Below are 17,470 nucleotides of genomic sequence, written 5' to 3'. Positions count from 1 at the left end.
AGAACTTCAACCTGCTCCTTGCGACCCCGTGTCCCCCGCTGATGGCACTTGCTATGCGCAGCACCCGGAAGTGATGTCAGCAGGAGAGATGACGCAGTGGCGAGGAGCATGTTAAAGTTGTTCCTCGCGGCAGAGACCAACTAGAGTTTGGGGGAAGGGAAGGGGAGCACGCGGCTGGTGAGGGGAGGAGTGGGAAGAGGTGCGGGGCAGAGAGGAGTGCCCCCACCCTCTTACCACGCCACTGCTCAGATGTCTCAATCTGTCCTTTTTCTGGAGCCATACGGGAACCCAACAGTCTGAGGCCTACAAGGAAATGTGGACATGACAAAGATTTTCATTTGCCAGAAAAGACCCCAAAACCCCTCGAACACCATCTCAAGTTCTTCATAGTTTAGAAATACATTAACATGACCTGAGATTTAAATGCTTTTAAGAGTCCTCTATGCGATAAAGAACCCCCCACCCCTCACCTCTGTAAAACCACTTTGAAAATGATTTGATATGGAAGCGAGGACTAGAGTTAATGATTAACCCCAAATTATACAGAATGAGACAAAAACCTAAATGGAAATCCTGCACTTCCAGAAATAGCTCCAGTAACAGATGTGGAGCGGAGTTGGACTCTTCCCTTAATTATCCACAATTTACAAACGAATCATTCACATTCTGGTTTCATCTCAGTAACAGCAACACAAAGACACTCCGCTGCCAGTCTAATTGTGAAGTAACATAAAAGCCTGCAAAAAAGAGTCACACAGAGTCTCTGCCATATCAAAACAGCGCCGACGTCCAGAACTGAAATGGCAACTAGCCCACTTATTAAAAGGCAATGATGTAAATATCATATGAGGCCCTGGAACACCAGTGCACCTCCTACTGGGAAAACAGAACAAGCAGAGCCGCTGAGAAACTACATATCTGCAAATCCAACACCAATCACAGACAGACCATCGTCAAATATACCTAGCCCTGGTTTCCGGCCAGCTCATTGGGTCGGGGGATTCGCCTAGGGTTGACAGATTTTCCAATCAGACCCGCCTCTAGGCCCACCCAGTTCTTTCTACCCTGCCCTAGCCCCACCCCCACTGCCTGCTCTTGTCTGCCCCCTACTCCACGCTGCCTGCTCTTGTCCGCAAATTGCAATGGGCAGGGAGGAAGTCCGAGCATGTGCAGACTTCCTTCCTGCCCAATGCAATTTGAGGAGGATTTTCAAAACCCAGGTTTTGAAAAGTCATCTGGACCCCCCAGACATGTCCTGAAGAGTGTCGAGTGGTTCAAAGTCTGTCGTAATGCTTTTGAGGGCATGAGAGATATACAATGTTGCAGTAGTCCAGGACGCTAAGGATTAGTGATTGAGAGAGGCTCCAGAAGGGGAGAGGATCAAAATAAGAGTGAAGAGATCGCAGGTTTCTAGAGAGTGGCAAAGCCTTTATGTCATGGTAAGCTTCCCATCTAGTGTCATTCCCAGGATCTTAATGATTGATTCTAATGCCAGGGGCTTGCCCTTAATGGTGATGTTGTCTTCAGTCGAGGTTGAGGGATTTGCGAAGAAGAATTCAGTTTTAGTTTATGATCCCTCATCCAGCCTTCCGTTACGCTGATAATCCCGTCGACTCGTCTAGCTCTTTTGAAGGTACAAAGGGATGTCATTGAAGGTCGGAGGATTGTTACTTCTCTGGATGCCAGTCAGCTCCCCAGTGATGTTAAACAAGAACCTTGAGGCACTCTGCAGTGCGTGGTCCAGACAGAGGAAAGTTTGTCATTTGAGCCCCAAAACCTATTTCAAGGCTGTGCCTGCGATGCCAGTAGCATCTAGGTGGGATAGGAGCATAGTGTGGTCAGCTGGGTCGAAAGCACTGCTGAGGTTGAATTGCCTGGCTAGGGCACCCTGTCTTCTGCTGAATAAATAGGTTCAACAACAAGGCTGGCACTGGCTCAGTGGTAAAAAGGCATCAAAATCCTGCTTGGGAGTCATGTAGTGGACAAGCATCTGATCACACCCAAGACCTTCCAGGAGCTTCACAAAGAAGGGGATGGAAACGATTGGGTGGTACACTGCTTTTACAGCAGAGGCATTTTTCAGGAGGGTCATATATAAGAACATAAGAATTCAGGCTGCTGGGTCAGACCAGTGGTCCATCGTGCCCAGCAGTCCACTCACGCGGCAGTCCATAGGTCAAAGACCAGCGCCCTAACTGAGACTAGCCCTACCAGCGCACGTTCTTGTTCCGCAGGAACTTGTTTAACTTTGTCTTGAATCCCTGAAGGGCGTTTTCCCCTATGACAGACTCCGGAAGAGTGTTCTAGCTCTCCACCATTCTCTGGGTGAAGAAGAACTTCCTTACGTTCATACGGAATCGATCCCCTTTCAACTTTAGAGAGTGAACCTCTCGTTCTCCCTACCTCAGAGAGGGTGAACAACCTGTCCTTATCTACTAAGTCTATTCTCTTCAGTACCTTGAATGTTTCGATCATGTCTCCTCTCAATCTCCTCTGTTCGAGGGAGAAGAGGCCCAGTTTCTCTAATCTTTCGCTGTACGGCAGCTCCTCCAATCCCTTAACCATCTTAGTCGCTGTTCTCTGGACCCTTTCAAGTAGGACCGTGTCCTCCTTCATGTACAGCGACCAGTGCTGTATAGAATAAGTGATCACAGACCAGATGAAAAGTGAACGGGGAACCCTAAGAAACTTACTGCCTCCTCTATGACCTCTGAAGGCAGCTGAGGGTTGGGTCTTTTTCTCCCTTCTGCTCTTCCTCTCTTTGATTCAGTTAGCTCAGGAGATGGGTAGCACTGTAGTCACACTACAGGAAGTCACCGCTCTCTCTCAACTCAGGAGACTGCAGCAGTTACACTCTTGCTCACAGGTCTCTGGTTACACAGGTTGCTCACAGGAACTTGACTCCGATATCTGTCTGTACCCAAAAGCATACTTATCCTATGTATTCATACTTCTAAGACTACTTATTTGTTTAAAAAATGTATATTCCGCTTACCCAACCATTCTATGCGGGTTACAAAATAACATGCGTAATAAAATCACATAAACCCCCAGAACAAATGCAATAAACACATCAATACACCAAAACATAAGACAACACTTTGCCAACCCACAAAGCCGCAAGCTCTCGCCCAAATAATTTACCTACGTGATTAAAAAGGAGAGAAGAAAAGCTCTGCAACAAAGAATAAAAAAAAGCCACAGCCACAAGAGCCTATTCAGACCTCAAACACCGTCTTTAACCCCTTCTTAAACTGCAACACACTCGCTTCCTGCCTCAAGTCCAACGGTAGCATATTCCAACAGGTTGGACGTTACTACTGGGTTAAATTGACCACATATACTGCCCTGGCAGCGTCTAGTTAGTGCTGGGAGAGTCCAGGGGGAGGACCAGAGTCAGGCCAAAGCAGAGACCTAACTGGTCCTAATTTCAGTGGCTGGCCAGTCCCTGGATAAGCCTGGCACTGAATCTTTGGGTCTGCAGTGGTCAGTGCCTTTACACTTGGTGACTGGCACAGACTGATTATCGGTTCTTAAATATTCTTATTAAGTTTCCTCAGACAGAAAATCACCAAAAGACAAGGAGGAAAAAAACCTTCTGAACTTTAGCAAATGGTACCCAGGCATTTTATTGTCAACGGTCAAACAAAAGCACCGCCTTACATTTTCAAATTCCCCCCAACCTATCAACACCTTCACTTTTCATGTGCTCAAATTGTACATAGGTTCTGCTTATCCTAGTCATGCAGAAATCACATAATGACATCCATTCATCCACCCCAATAAAAATGTACAGCACATACCATTAATACCATTCCACTTCCCCTTCATTACCACGATTGCTAGTATTATGTTTCTGTTCATCTTTTATTTCCAAATCTTCACAAGTTTTGCTTTGAAAATCTGATAGATTTGTCCCACCGATTGTTTCCTGGTTCAGACAGCCAGGGAGAAATGTGGTCCTGTGGTGGTTACACCACCCTCCTCCCTGGAAAAACATCAGCTCTTTAGCTTCCAGCTCTGCCAACCCCTTAACCAGGGTAAACAGTCAAAATAAAATTGAGTATTAAAAATAAAATAATTATGGCAAGTTCAGAGAAAGCCAGCCCCACTGTTTATAGGAAAGCTGCAAGGGAATAGGGAACTGATTCTTCCCTTTCGAACCACAGGGCAGGGCCAGTCCAGGCCCGCAAGGGGCTGAAATCTCTCAACTGACCACAGGGCAGAGCGGACCTGCAGCCAAAGGGGGCTGTAGCCTTGCCAGGACCTGAGGTCTGTGTCCTGTATGGATCATTTATTCTGGCAGGGATCCTAGAGCAGAAGGAGGCATTGCGCCCGCTTAAATAGTTCCACTATGATGTCTCTTATTTGGATTAATTATTTTTGTCAGTGTGGTTTGTGGGGAGAGGGAGGTATGTCTTGCTGATTCTTGGACTTGCTGGGACGGTGTTTTAGTTGCTGGATCTGGAAGAAACCTGCACCGACACCCTAATCTCAGGAACACAGAGAAACACCTCATCAGGTTCCTTCAGGCTGAGCATGCCAGCAATTATGCCTCCACCATCACGCCAGTGGCAGCAAAAGAGTTTGTCATCCAGTCCTTCTTTGATGATGTAACAGATCCAACCAGTTACATCATCGAATGGGTACTCCTCTCCCTGCTGCTGCTTAAGAGGGAAAGTAGCCCCGGTTCCCTTAACGCCACTGTTCAGAATGCCTAGCCTTGGCATGTTCCTGCTTCCCAATCAGACAGAGATGTACTGCAAACTAAGGCAGCCTACATCCTCATAGAGATACACCCAGTTCACCAACTGCTGGAGATACAGCTCAGTCTTGGGCAGCTTGAATCCTATTGGAGATATCCACAATCACAGGACCTGCCTTTGACATCCTGGATGCTGGTGGAGGGGATGTGTAGCACTTCCAGTACTAACTTCTGTCACCTGACATACTGGTGGGGAGTAGATCAAGATGAGTTATTTTTAGGTGCCATAGGTATTTCCCTTTGCCTGGAGGGCTTGCAATTCAAGTTTGAATCTGAGTCAATGAAGGGTTAAGTGCCTTGCCCAAGATCGCAAGGAGTTTCAGTGGATTTGAATCCAACTTCCTTGGTTGTCAATATGCTCTACTACTAATCACTAGTAGACGTTTTCTATATAGACGTTTTCTATATTGGATCCAATGACTCAGGAATCGCCAGCAAAACAAGAAAATCTTAAGCTTGCCTGCTTCTCCCTTCCTGATCTATAAACTGCTGCAGGTTGAGGGAAAAATAACAGGAGAAGATGGATGTGATTAGGAACTGGAGCAGTTTTTCTCGGTTCTGTTCATGCCAGCCTTATTGCCTCTCCTCTTATCCCCCTGCACTAGAGGAGAAGGTGAGGGACAATTGAGGCGGAGGGCTGAACTAGGGGGGTTTTCTGCTGCGCTCCAGCTTTACCCCCCTCTCCCCCTGATGTCCTGGGCAAACCTTCAGCCATTTGACCCTCTGCCCCAGAAGGCAATTCAAAGCCCAACCTCTTACTGTCTGAGCCAATATCTCCGTTCCCTATCCTCCCTCAGACCTAGCATTTCACCTTTCTCTCTGCCCCATGGATCCAGCATCTCCTATACCACTCCCTTTTTTCCTATCCAGCAGGTCTTCATCTCCACCCACAAGGGTATCCATCTCTCCTCTCTCTCTTCCCTCAGGTCTAGCATTTCACCTTTCCCTCTCCCCCATGGATCTAGCATCTCCTATACCACTCCCTTTTCTACTATCCAGCTGGTCCTCTTCATCTTCTCCCCCAAGAGTAACCATCTCTCCTCCCTCAGGTCTAGCATTTCATCTTTCCCTCTCCCCCATGGATCCAGCATCTCTTATTCCACTCCCTTTTCTCCTATTCAGCAGGTCTTCTTCATCTCCTTCCACAAGGGTATCCATCTCTCCTCTATCTCCTCCCTCAGGTCTAGCATTTCACCTTTCTCTCTCCCCCATGGATCCAGCAATATCTATTCCACTCCCTTTTCTTCTATCCAGCTGATCCTCTTCATCTCCTCCCCCAAGCGTAACCATATCTCCTCTCTCTCCTCCCTCAGGACTAGCATTTCAACATTCCCTCTCCCCCATGGATCTAGCATTTTCTATTCCACCCCATTTTCTCCTATCCAGCTGGTCCTCTTCATCTCCTCCCCCAAGTGTAACCATCTCTCCTCCCTCAGGTCTAGCAATTCACCTTTCCCTTTCCCCCATGGATCCAGCATCTCCTATACCACTCCCTTTTCTCCTATCCAGCAGGTCCTCTTCATCTCCTCCTCCAAGGGTAACCATCTCTCCTCTCTCTCCTCCCTCAGGTCTAGCATTTCACCTTTCCCTCTTCCCCATGGATCCAGCATCTCCTATTCCACTCCCTTTTCTCCTATTCAGCAGGTCTTCTTCATTTCCTCCCACAAGGGTATCCATCTCTCCTCCCTCAGGACTAGCATTTCACCTTTCGCTCTCCCTCATGGATCCAGCATTTTCTATTCCACTCCCTTTTCTCCTATCAGCTGGTCCTCTTTATCTCCTCCCCCAAGGGTAACCATCTCTCCTCCCTCAGGTTTAGCATTTCACCTTTCCCTCTCCCCAATGGATCCAGCATTTTCTATTCCACTCCCTTTTCTCCTATCCAGCTGGTCCTCTTCATCTCCTTCCCCAAGGGTAACCATATCTCCTCTCTCTCCTCCCTCAGGACTAGCATTTCACCATTCCCTCTCTCCCCTGGATCCAGCATTTTCTATTCCACCCCCTTTTCTCCTATCCAGCTGGTCCTCTTCATCTCCTCCCCCAAGGGTAATCATCTCTCCTCCCTCAGGTCTAGCAATTCACCTTTCCCTCTCCCCCATAGATCCGGCATCTCCTATACCACTCCCTTTTCTCCTATCCAGCAGGTCCTCTTCATCTCCTCCCCCAAGGGTAACCATCTCTCTTCTCTCTCCTCCCTCAGGTCTAGCATTTCATCTTTACCTCTACCCCCATGGATCCAGCATCTCCTATTCCACTCCCTTTTCTCCTATTCAGCAGGTCATCTCCTCTCCCAAGGGTAATCATCTCTCCTCTCTCCTTCCTCAGGTCCAGCATCCCTTCCCCTCCTCCCACTTGGTGCAGTGTCTCATCTCCCCTTCCTCTCCCTACAATTCCTCCCTGAATCCAATGTCTCGTTTCACCATTATTTGTAGTATTTATTGAACTTTCTAGGATCTAGGTGGTTTACGATAACTAAAACACTAATAAATAAATTGATAAGAAAGAAAATCATTCATTACAAGATTTGCACTCAGGGCAAACCGTAAATTCCTGCATTGCCTACCTGCCAACCTCCCTCCCTCCCCCTCCCCCAGTGGACTAACAGTCAGTGAGAAACTCCATCTGCACAAGCACCAAACAATCCTATGTAGCAACATTCTAGAGCTCAGACTGTGATGTCATCATGCCTCATTCCACCAATGCCTAAGCTCCGTTCTCATCCGCACAAGCATCAAACACTTTCAAATCATAAGTGTTTGAGGCTTGTACAGTTAAGGCAGAGCTTACACGAATGGGACAGGGATAGGGACAGCGACAAAACTTGCATAGACGAGACGGGAAAATTGAGTTCCAGATTTGTCCCCGTATCATTCTTTACCTAGAGGTCTTCTCTGTCTACTTCTCTGTATAAGAACATAAGAAGTGCCGCTGCTGGGTCAGACCAGTGGTCCATCATGCCCAGGAGTCCGCTCATGCAGCGGCCTTCTGGTCAAAGACCAGCGCCCTAACTGAGACTAGCCCTACCTTTATATGTTCTGATACAGCATAAACTTGTCCAACTTCATCTTGAATCTCTGGAGGGTGTTTTCCCCTATGACAGACTCCGGAAGAGTGTTCCAGTTTTCTACCACTCTCTGGGTGAAGAAGAACTTCCTTACGTTTGTATGGAATCTATCCCCTTTCAACTTTAGAGAGTGCGCTCTCGTTCTCCCTACCTTGGAGAGGGTGAACAGCCTGTCCTTATCTACTAAGTCTATTCCCTTCATTATCAGATGGAATTTTTCCTGGATTTATTTAGGTCGATTTAACTGATACTGGCTCTGCAGGAACTTGTCCAACTTCATCTTGAATCTCTGGAGGGTGTTTTCCCCTATGACAGACTCCAGAAGAGTGTTCCAGTTTTCTACCACTCTCTGGGTGAAGAAGAACTTCCTTACGTTTCTACGGAATCTATCCCCTTTCAACTTTAGAGAGTGCCCTCTCGTTCTTCCTACCTTGGAGAAGGTGAACAACCTGTCTTTATCTACTTTGTCTTGAATCCCTGGAGGGTGATTTCCCCTATAACAGCCTCCGGAAGAGCGTTCCAGTTTTCTACCACTCTCTGGGTGAAGAAGAACTTTCTTATGTTCGTACGGAATCTATCCCATTTCAATTTTAGAGAGTGCCTTCTCGTTCTCCCTACCTTGGAGAGGGTAAACAACCTGTCCTTATCTACTAAGTCTATTCCCTTCAGTACCTTGAATGTTTCGATCATGACCCCTCGCAATTTCCTCTGTTCGAGGGAGAAGAGGCCCAATTTCTCTAATCTTTCGCTGTACGGCAACTCCTCCAGTCCCTTAACCTTAGTCTTAGTCGCTCTTCTCCGGACCCTTTCAAATAGTACCGTGTCCTTCTTCATGTATGGCGACCAGTGCTGGACGCAGTATTCCAGGTGAGGGCGTACCATAGCGCGATACAATGGCATGATAACCTTGTCCGATCTGTTCGTGATTCCCTTTTTTATCATTCCTAGCTTTCTGTTTGCCCTTTTCGCCGCCGCTGCACATTGCGCAGATGGCTTCATCGACTTGTCTCTTTCCTGGGAGGTCTCTCCAAGTACCGCACTGGACATCCTGTATTCGTGCATGAGATTTTTGTTATTTACATGCATCACTTTACACTTATCCATGTTGAACCTCATCTGCCATGTCGCAACCTATTCCTTGAGCCTGATTATGTCATGTTGCAGATCTTCGCAATCCCCCTGCGTCTTCACTACTCTGAATAACCTCATATCGTCTGCAAATTTAATTACCTCACTCATCGTACCAATGTCTAGATCATTTATAAAGATGTTGAAAAGCATGGGTCCAAGCATCAAGTCCTGTGGTGATGCTCGTCCAGTCCAAGTATGTCTCAGCTGCGTCCAAATCTGCTACTCTTATCTTCAAGAGATCTGTTCTGTGAGAAGTAGAAGCTTGTTGTGACCTCTTACCAACTGTGAAATTTAATGCAAAAATCCAGCTAACACTTACCTCACTGCTAGACTGCTGCCTGATTCTTAGTATTAGGGAAATTTCTTAGGGCATGTGAAAGATGCATGCCAAGTGACTAGAGAGCAGTTAGCTGACCGTCCATTCTAGGGAAAATACTATCATAAGTCAGGATATGGGTGCGTTTTCGGATTAGCAGCAGGAATCAGAGTAATAAGCTCCTGGAGGAAAAGTCCATAAACTGCTGTTGAGATAAACATGGGAGAAGCCACTGCTAGTCCTGGATCTGTGGCATGGTTTTTGGCAGGTACTTGTGACTCGAATTGGCTTCCGTGAAGGCCATTGGTCTGACCCAGTAAGGTTATTCTCATGTTCTAGCATGACCTCCAGGCCAGTCCAACTGGGTTTTCTCAAGAAGATTAACTGCAAATCCAACATGAGAGATACGACCGAAGCAGTTTATCTGGAAGTTCTGCAACATTTCATACAGTGTTGCATGAATTAGGGATGGGATCTGTGGGAAGCTACAGGGGATCCATGTGGGGTCTGGAGCAGGGACTATTAATACATTGTAGAAAGTGAGTGTGGCTGTGTTAGGAAGGATGAGAGAAAGGGGGGCTGAGAATGAAATAACTGCCAACATCCTCCGAGAAATCAAATCAGAGTTTCTCCAAGATTAAGAAAACCCCAAGTCATCTCCGAGGTGGTTGCATGGATTCATTTCTACCTGTCCGAGTGGACTTCCCTTCTAAACAGCCTCTGCCTCCCTCCCCTAGCAGAAAAAGAAGCCAATGTTTTCTCAGACGGAGGAACTCTGTGCCCAGAAATAGCGTTTTCCCACTCTGCCTAATGTACCCGGGTCAAATGGGGAGATTGAGTGACTTAAAAAATTAGCAGCAGGCCCGAGTCTGAAGCCTAGTAGTGGCTTTTTGACTTTTAGGGCTCCTTATACGAAGGCTAAAATGCCGCGTGTGCTAGCCGCTACCGTCTCCTCTTGACCAGGCGGTAGTTTTTTGGCTAATCCGGTGCGTGCGCTAAAAACGCTAGCGCACCTTCGTAAAAGACGCCCTTAAGTTCACAGTGTGTTGTTTGTGAGTGTGGAGTGACTTGCCCGGGGTCACAAGGAACAGCGTGGGATTTGAACCCACAACCTCAGGGTGCCGAGGCTGGAGTTCTAACCACTGTGCCTACCTGCCTGGAAAAAAATGTGCTGAAGAGCCCCCTCTCATCTGTAATAAACATTCGCCGTAGTCCACGCATGCAAAAGTTAACTACGGTTCTGAGACAATGAACCACGGTGACGTGAGATGGTGGAAAGCGACTGGTGAAAAGCCAGTGCACGAACGTGGCTTTTGCTCCTTGAGGAATTGTTCTTTTGATACCCGAGCTCAGGTTTGTGCAAAAGTTTTGCATAAGCGTAGAAAATGTATCTATGAATGAAGCTTTTAACCGTTAGGAAATCCCTCAGATGAATTCACTGACACGAAATTCAAAGATTTGCTTCCACAGCTCAAATACAGTGTGTGTGTGTGTGTGCTCATATACATGCGATTCCAATGTCTGTGTGTGCACAGGGGTCAGCCTTGTGCAGGGAAGTTGAATGGGTTTTGAAATAGGGAGCCTGTAGTTTTCCATACTGGGTTTCTAAGTAGGAGATCGTGCAGATGGTTTTATGGTGTCTTCGAGGAATACATAAGACCCTTGTGTCCCTTCCCCACCTGGTCCTGTGACAAGTCCACAATCACACAACTAGGAGTATTCCAAGGATGTGGCTGAGATTGCTATAAACAGAGCCGGTCGTCCTTCAAAGCAACCAATGCTTAAAACGGCACCTCCCACCTCCACCAGTACGACCATCAGCAAACACTCTGTGGCATCCACAGTAGAATGGGAGCCTCTGTGGCACTGCTGGTGAAAGAGGAACTCAAGGAGGTGTGAAAACAAACTCGAGGTGTCTCTGGCGTCTGAGGAGGCGACGTGGTCGAGGCTGTCAGAAAGGAGCCAAGGGCTGAGGTGGGGATGCAGCGAGCAGGGCAGGGTCCAGAGGGAGTAAAATCATTTCTCTTCCACTGACTTTCCTGCTTCAGATGTCACCTTTGCAGAATGGAGGAGACAGACTAGGTTGTACTTGAATCGTCTCTTCCTTCGCAACCTTTCCCTTTTGCGATTGCTTTTAACATTAATTTAAAAAAATTTCTACATAAAAATCCTAAAAACATATCTGCAAAATACCAGCAAAAGATTAAATAAAAAGATCATGAATAATTCTTCAGCTAAAGTTCATCTCATTCAAACACTGCAGAAAACCCCCGAACAGAGTTTTGCACATCTCTGAGCAAATGGAAGTGTTGTCATTCTTTGATCACACTTTTGAGTAGCAGCAGAATGCCGTATAAATGTTATTTTTTGGTATACTGTTTCTCATCGCCTTTCTTCCACACATTTACCCTGTTCAATTTTGCGTATTTTTAAGTGTGGCAAGCTCAGACCAAAATGTACTGTCTGAATGCGAGAGAAAGGTCTACTGAGATTTCAACCTACAAAGAATGCATACAGAGCTCGTGCACACACAAGGAACGCACAAGGCACACACACAAAAAAACAAATGCAGGTCTCATGTTTATTTATTAGAATTTATTTAGCACCTTTTTGAAGGAAGTGAGAAGAAGTCAAACATAAGCAATACACAATTTTGGCAATAAAAATATTCAAATAACAATATGGCACATATAAGTACATCACGGGACGCATCGAGTCAGAAGAGGATATCTTCTGGCTCATGGGACCCTCGACCACCAGAGGGCATCCGATGAAGATCAGGGGAGAGAAGTTTCATGGCGACTCCAGGAAGTACTTCTTCACCGAAAGAGTAGTGGATCATTGGAACAGACTCCCACTCCAGGTGATAAAGGCCAGCAGCGTGGCGGATTTTAAGAGAAAATGGGATACTCACGTGGGATCTTTAAGGGAGTAAATTCAGGGGAGGGGATACTTGGAATGGGCAGACTTGGGGGGCTATAGCCCTTTTCTGCTACTTTTTTCTATGTTTCTATGTTTCTATGATGGCAGATAAAGGCCAAATGGCCACAGCATCCACTATCTCCTCCTCTCCCTATTGGCTAAGGCTCTTAACATTTGCATCTCCTCTTCCTATTGGCTAAAGCTCTTTCCATCTGCATTGTGAGGTCATAGGGCTTTATGGTTAGAGAAACAGACTCCCACTCCAGGTGATAAAGGCCAGCAGCGTGACGGATTTTAAGAGAAAATGGGATGCTCACGTGGGATCTTTAAGGGAGTAAATTCAGGGGAGGGGATACTTGGAATGGGCAGACTTGGTGGGCTTTTTTCTATGTTTCTATGATGGCAGATAAAGGCCAAATGGCCCATCCGCAGCATCCACTATCTCTTCCTCTCCCTATTGGCTAAGGCTCTTAACATTTGCATCTCCTCTTCCTATTGGCTAAAGCTCTTTACATCTGCATTGTGAGGTCATAGGGCTTTATGGTTATAGAAACAGACTCCCACTCCAGGTGATAAAGGCCAACAGCGTGACGGATTTTAAGAGAAAATGGGATACTCACGTGGGATCTTTAAGGGAGTAAATTCAGGGGAGGGGATACTTGGAATGGGCAGACTTGGTGGGCTACAGCCCTTTTCTGCTGCTTTTTTCTCTGTTTCTATGATGGCAGATAAAGGCCAAATGGCCACAGCATCCACTATCTCCTCCTCTCCCTATTGGCTAAGGCTCTTAACATTTGCATCTCCTCTTCCTATTGGCTAAAGCTCTTTCCATCTGCATTGTGAGGTCATAGGGCTTTATGGTTATAGAAACAGACTCCCACTCCAGGTGATAAAGGCCAGCAGCGTGACGGATTTTAAGAGAAAATGGGATACTCACGTGGGATCTTTAAGGGAGTAAATTCAGGGGAGGGGATACTTGGAATGGGCAGACTTGGTGGGCTATAGCCCTTTTCTGCCGCTTTTTTCTATGTTTCTATGTTTATGGTCCATTACAATGTTAACAGAATACAAAGCAAAGATGGAAGATCGAGGAACAGGGGAGAAATTTAAATTTAGTTACATGTGAAGTCAGAAAGGTCCATGAATATAATCTCAGCTGAGATACGAGTGGATGAAAACAGAAGAACAGCCAAACCTTTTTTTAAGACCCGGTTAGGCTAACCGCTATTTCCTCCTATTTGCTTTCCATGGAACTTCATTGAGCGTCACCTCATCTTTGTATTTATTGAAAGAATGAACAATCGATTCATGTTTACCTGTTCTACATCACTCAGGATTTTATTGACCCCCCTCTTAAGCCTTTTCTCAGAAGACAAAAGTTATATCTTATTAATCATGTTAGTTGCTCTTCTTTGAACAAAAATGAAAACCATCCAAAATGTGCCATAAAAGGGCAGATGGATCTTTTTAATCCCATGCTGTGTATCTGCAGTGCATAGGAGGGGCCTTATACAACCTGGGCCAAGCAGAGCCCCAGGCCCCTCCCCAGTGCATCCCAGAATGCACCGGGAAGGGGAAGGCCTATTTGGAAGTAGGCATCCCTCCACTCAGTCAACTAATTTAAGGTTGGGAGGGGGGTTTGTGTGGCAGTGGGAGAGAATGGGCATCTCTCCCGCTGCTGGGGGAGGGGGGCGGGATCAGTTGGCTTTCAAGCAGTCTCCAACACTGCCATACCGGGGGTTTAAACAGTGCCGTCACTGTACCAGCACCCCTGGATCAGTCGCTGATTTTTGTCACCGAAAGCCGACATCGCTGTTATGGAAATGGCTCGGCTATTGTTAAGAATCCACCGGAGTGCTCATTTTAATGCTGAAGAGCCCATTTGCATGTCAGTGTCGGAGACTGCTAGAAACCTCGCTAAAGACAGAGATAAGCCGTTTTGATAATCTGCCGCTAAAATACGTGAAGGCTAAACCATTGGAAAACAGTTTAGTGACGATGTTAAAGTTTTCAGAATCCGGGCCTCACTAATTTTGCAGAAGAAGGCCACCCATCAAACTAGCAACTCCTGTGTTTTCTCCTTCCCTAGAGCAGGACCCCAGAATGGGGTAACCCACCTCCTGTACTTCTGCATCTCTCCTTGCTGCCCCCCTCCCCTAAGGAAGATAGACTAGGCTTCTCCCCGACTCCGTTTCATATTTCCCTCCAAAAGCTAACCCTTTAATTCTACTGGACTTCTCCCTCAGAAACCAGCACTTTCTGGAGCAGGGGCCACAATGTCCTTCCGGAACCTGGTACATTTTGGCCCTCTGCTACTGCTCTTGTCCCATTCTGGGGCCAATGTAAAATGTAACCACGGGATTACCACGGTTTGAACGTGCTGAGCAACAGAGAGGATTTGTGAAGGGGTCTACTCAAAGTGCTCTCACCTCCGACTCCTCCTTCACTTTCTCCCCAGACTTTGGCACAATACTTCCATGACAAGGTTCACAAGATCAACCTTGAGTTCTCGACTGAATCACTTCTACCTCTCCCTCCTCCCGTCCTGCTGCCTTTTCTTCCTTCGCTGAAATCACGAAGGAGGAATCTGCACATTTTCTCTCCTCCAAACTCACTATGTGTTCCTCTGATCCCATTTCCTCTTGTCTATTCATCACCATCTCTCCTAAGGTCATTCCCTCTATCTGCCGCATCGTGAACCTATCACTGTCCACTGCAGCTGTACCCAATGCCTTCAAACATGCTGTAGTTACACTGCTCCTCAAAATAGCCATCAGTGGACCCTACCTGCTCCTCCAACTATTGCCCCAACTCCCTCCTCCCTCCTCCCCTTCTTATCCAAAATACTTGAACATACCATTCACTGCCGTTGTCTTGACTTTCTTTAATCTCGACCTGCTTCACTTCATCGAGTGTCCCCCTAGTCTTTGTAAATCTTGATGCAGTAAAATATCAATCCACTTGTACCTTCTCAAGTGTCTCCCATCTAGTATCTCTCCCTCCTTCCTCACAATCTTCAGGTCCACCATCTCTCCCTATCTCTTCTCAGCTTCTGTAATAGAAAGAAAATACTAGAATAAGAGATCATGATATATACCTGGGACAGACTCGGGAGTAACACCAGAAAGGATGTTGGGTGTATAGAAAGGCCTTCTGGGAGGAGGGGGTTAGGGTGATGGAGAAACTGAGACAGAAGTGACAAAGTCTGAGAGGTGCAGAATTTCTGCATAGGAGGATGTGGTTGGTGGTGGGGCACTGGGCAGACTCTGAGATATTGCCTCATGGTGTTTTGGACCTTATGTGCCTTTATTCTCTCTCCTTCTATAACTGATGAGATAAAGTGAAATGGGACGGGCTCTGTTCATTATTGCCTGGTGCTGCAGCCCAGCAGAACCTGGTTTTGTAGCATTACAAACTACAGAGTGTGTTAGGGCTGGAGCTAGTGTGCACAGTGAGAAAATTTTGAGCTTTTACCACCTGAATTGTATAAATGCATACACAAATATGTACCACCAAAGGAACACACACACAAAACACAAACTCACACAGGTAAACATGTATAGCTCTCATGAACACAGATAAAATGCACACTTAGACCTCTCTGAGTGAGAGTGTGTGTAACACAGACAGATAAAATGCACACACACACACACACACAGAGATACAGACACACAGAGGTCTAACACAGACAGATAAAATACAGACACAAAACGGTACCACACATAAGGAACAGACACACAGATAAAACGCAGGGAACAAAGTCAGGTCTCAATGACACCGAGTGAACACACAAAAATACAAATACACACAGAAGCACCACACTTAAAAAATGCACCCACACAGTGATATTACATACCAGTCTTATGCACACAAATAAAACATACACCAACATGCTTACACACAGATCTCATTTTCATAGCTTAAACACACACACACAAGGTACACACAGAGGTCTCATTACACTTTTTATAAAATGCACACACGTACATGCAAAAACGCTTAATTACCAGACACAGAAGGCACACACACAGATCTTATACACAGAAATAAGCAGCAGATCTTGGGTTGGGACTAAGCCTTCTCTTTTTCTTTTCTTTTCCAGAACACTCCGCAGCAGCTAAGACAGGAGGCTGCTTCCCTGGTGGTGCCCTGGTGACACTGAAAAGTGGAGAGCAGCGGGCCGTGTCTACACTACAGACTGGAGAGCGCATTCTGGCCATGGACAAAACAGGCAGACCCATTTTTAGTGACTTCCTCACCTTCCTGGACAAGGACTCTTCCTCACTGCGACACTTTCTTGTGATCGAAACTCAGGCTCCACCCCGTCAGCTAACGCTCACTGCCTCGCACCTTCTTTTCCTGGCTAAGAACTTCTCCAGGTCTCTCACAGACTTCCAGCCTGTGTTCGCCAGCAGTGTACAGCCTGGGCAGTACATCTTGGTGGCAGGGGCACTTGATCTCCAACCTGCACAAATCACAGCGGTCAGTGCAGTGCTGGACACTGGGGCATATGCACCCCTCACACGGCATGGGACGGTAGTTGTGGATGGTGTGGTTGCCTCATGCTTTGCCGTGGTCCAGGATCAAGAACTGGCGCAACTGGTATTCTGGCCACTGCGGTTCTACCATAGTCTGGTCCACCGGCCAGCTGAGGTCCAGCAGGATGGGGTGCACTGGTACTCACATCTGTTGTATCGGTTTGCTCGGCTGCTGCTGTCCCAAGACAGGTTCCACCCTCTGGGAATGCTCCAGTCGGACAGCTGAGCCAAGAGAAAAGAGGAAGAGGAGAGAAGCCAGCAGGTGGGACAGGCCCGAGGCTGTGCACACGTGGTAGCCTGGAAATGGGGAACCACAATTCTAGCAAACTGTGGCATGAGGAGACGGGGGTGAATGCAGCAGCTGTAGCAGCTTCCCCCCGTTTATATCATAACGCATCCACAATGCAAAGATTCTGGCCGCTCCAATGGATGCAAGAGATACTGAACTTTTAAAGTATCCTCTCTTGTTACAGAGGAAAGGGGCGGGAGGGTGGGAATACGTCCTGTGTTTTGAACAATGTTGGATCTCTAAGGGAAAGGAAGGGATAGTCGATGGCATGGCTGGGCATACTAGATAGAAAAACAAAGGCAGATAAACCTATGACCTATGTTTCTGTCCTCAACTGGACATACTACTGCCATGTACAGAAAACAAAAGTATATGATATCCACAGGAGATCCAGGGTATGATACATTAATCGGACCCCCTACTCCCTTTTGCCCTCTTCCCTTAT

The 17,470-nt window shown here is 46.7% G+C and overlaps 1 protein-coding gene across 1 annotated transcript in view; it reads left to right on the top strand.

Annotated features, from left to right (window-relative positions):
• The window catches only part of IHH (Indian hedgehog signaling molecule), a 96,291-nt gene extending 79,071 nt beyond the window's left edge, over positions 1-17,220 (top strand). Inside the window, exon 3 of the mRNA XM_033944750.1 lies at positions 16,301-17,220. Coding sequence (XP_033800641.1) covers positions 16,301-16,962 — 662 coding nt within the window. The 3' untranslated portion in view covers positions 16,963-17,220. The remainder of the gene's footprint in view (positions 1-16,300) is intronic.
• The last annotated feature ends 250 nt before the right edge of the window (positions 17,221-17,470 follow it).

The sequence above is a fragment of the Geotrypetes seraphini genome, chromosome 5, assembly GCF_902459505.1.
Source record: "Geotrypetes seraphini chromosome 5, aGeoSer1.1, whole genome shotgun sequence".
Taxonomy (NCBI): domain Eukaryota; kingdom Metazoa; phylum Chordata; class Amphibia; order Gymnophiona; family Dermophiidae; genus Geotrypetes; species Geotrypetes seraphini.
The sequence above is the reverse complement of the archived record's forward strand: the minus strand, read 5'-3'. Positions and strand labels throughout refer to the sequence as shown.